This window comes from Sphaeroforma arctica (assembly GCF_001186125.1).
Source record: "Sphaeroforma arctica JP610 unplaced genomic scaffold supercont1.6569, whole genome shotgun sequence".
In the NCBI taxonomy this organism is placed as follows: Eukaryota; class Ichthyosporea; order Ichthyophonida; genus Sphaeroforma; species Sphaeroforma arctica.
Genome location: NW_014033989.1, coordinates 1 through 1,619, shown reverse-complemented (window position 1 = coordinate 1,619; position 1,619 = coordinate 1). Strand labels below are relative to the sequence as shown.

The 1,619-nt window shown below is 32.4% G+C and overlaps 1 protein-coding gene across 1 annotated transcript; it reads right to left on the bottom strand.

Annotated features, from left to right (window-relative positions):
• Window positions 1-1,173: 1,173 nt before the first annotated feature.
• Window positions 1,174-1,366, bottom strand: SARC_15693 (hypothetical protein; the record flags this gene model as incomplete). The annotated part of the gene is made up of 1 exon (XM_014290192.1): window positions 1,174-1,366. A coding segment is annotated over one exon (193 nt), but the record flags the coding sequence as incomplete, so codon positions are not given.
• Window positions 1,367-1,619: the final 253 nt, after the last annotated feature.

Below are 1,619 nucleotides of genomic sequence, written 5' to 3'. Positions count from 1 at the left end.
GTATTGTGAGTTAATATATGTATTATGAGTTGATATATGTAATGAGTTAATGTGCATTATGAGTTAATATATGTATTATGAGTTAATATATGTATTATGAGTTACTATATGTATAAAGAGTTAACAGGTATCATGAGTTAATATATGTATTATGAGTTAATATATGTATTATGAGTTACTATATTAATTATGAGTTAATATATGTATTATGAGTTGATATATGTATTATGAGTTAATATATGTATTGTGAGTTACTATATGTATTGTGAGTTACTATATTAATTATGAGTTAATATATGTATTATGAGTTAATATATGTATTATGAGTTACTATACGTACTATGAGTTAATATATGTATTGTGAGCTAGTATATGTAATATGAGCTAATGTGTATTGTGAGTTAATATATGTAATATAAGTTAATTGTGAGTTAATATATTATGAAATAATGTGTATTGTGAGTTAATATATGTATTAGAAGTTAATGTATGTAACATAGTAATGTACCAAAATTAAAACGATGAACGAGTCATAGCCTTCCTCGTACATTACACTTCAAGTACTGAGTATGTACATTTGATCCACCCGAGCATTACGCATACTATAAATGAATTGTATATACACTATACATAACCATAAATGTATTATATTATAAATATACATAAACTATAAATTCATTGTATTTTAACTATACGTTACTATATATGTATTGTATCATAACTATACATATCTATAAATGTAATACACTATCACTACACACAACTACAAATGTACTCTACTACAACTACACAAGCTTTAAACGGTGTGTACTTACACTTAAACCCTAAACCCTACAACATCTACTTATTATCAATCCATATCAACATGTACCATACGGAACACTCACATCCACCGACAGGAGTATAGGCATTCACGTGACTACATTACTACCACGCTCTCAAGACTCCAGATGGGACGCACACACTTTACTAACAATAAAACCCTAAACCCTAAAAATACATACGCATATACAAGCACTGAGTAATAAGTAGCCATGCATAACCCAGTGTCCCCTGTTAGCAGAAATTCGGCACCACCACACCCCACAGCACGGACCAGGAAATTATGCTCATCTCCACAGTCTTAGGGTTTTAGGATTTTAGGGTGTTAGCTAAACTCTAAAACCATACACCCTAGAACCACACCACACGTACCTGGAAATCACCGACGCTCATCTCCACAGTCTGGTGGAAGGTTGTCTGATTATACGACATGTTAAAATCAGACAATGCCACATAGGCGACCTCTGAGGGTTTGAGGTCCAACAACGAGAAACCGAAGCCACGCATGGATAGCGCTACTTCCATCACGAACTTATCTGACCGACTGCAACGGAAGAGATAATAGAACGGATCATTAGTTTATATATATATATATATATATATATATATATTAACACACACACACACATGGATAACCAAATAAGTCAATCGTTCTAAAGATTAAGGGCTATGACGAATATTGATGAGCAGTTCACCGAAAATGACGATTGTTAAAACGTGAAAACATGTTACAACATGTGCTAGGTGTTGATGGCGAAAAAAAGTTCAAAGTAGTATCAAGCTCAGAGAAATGACAC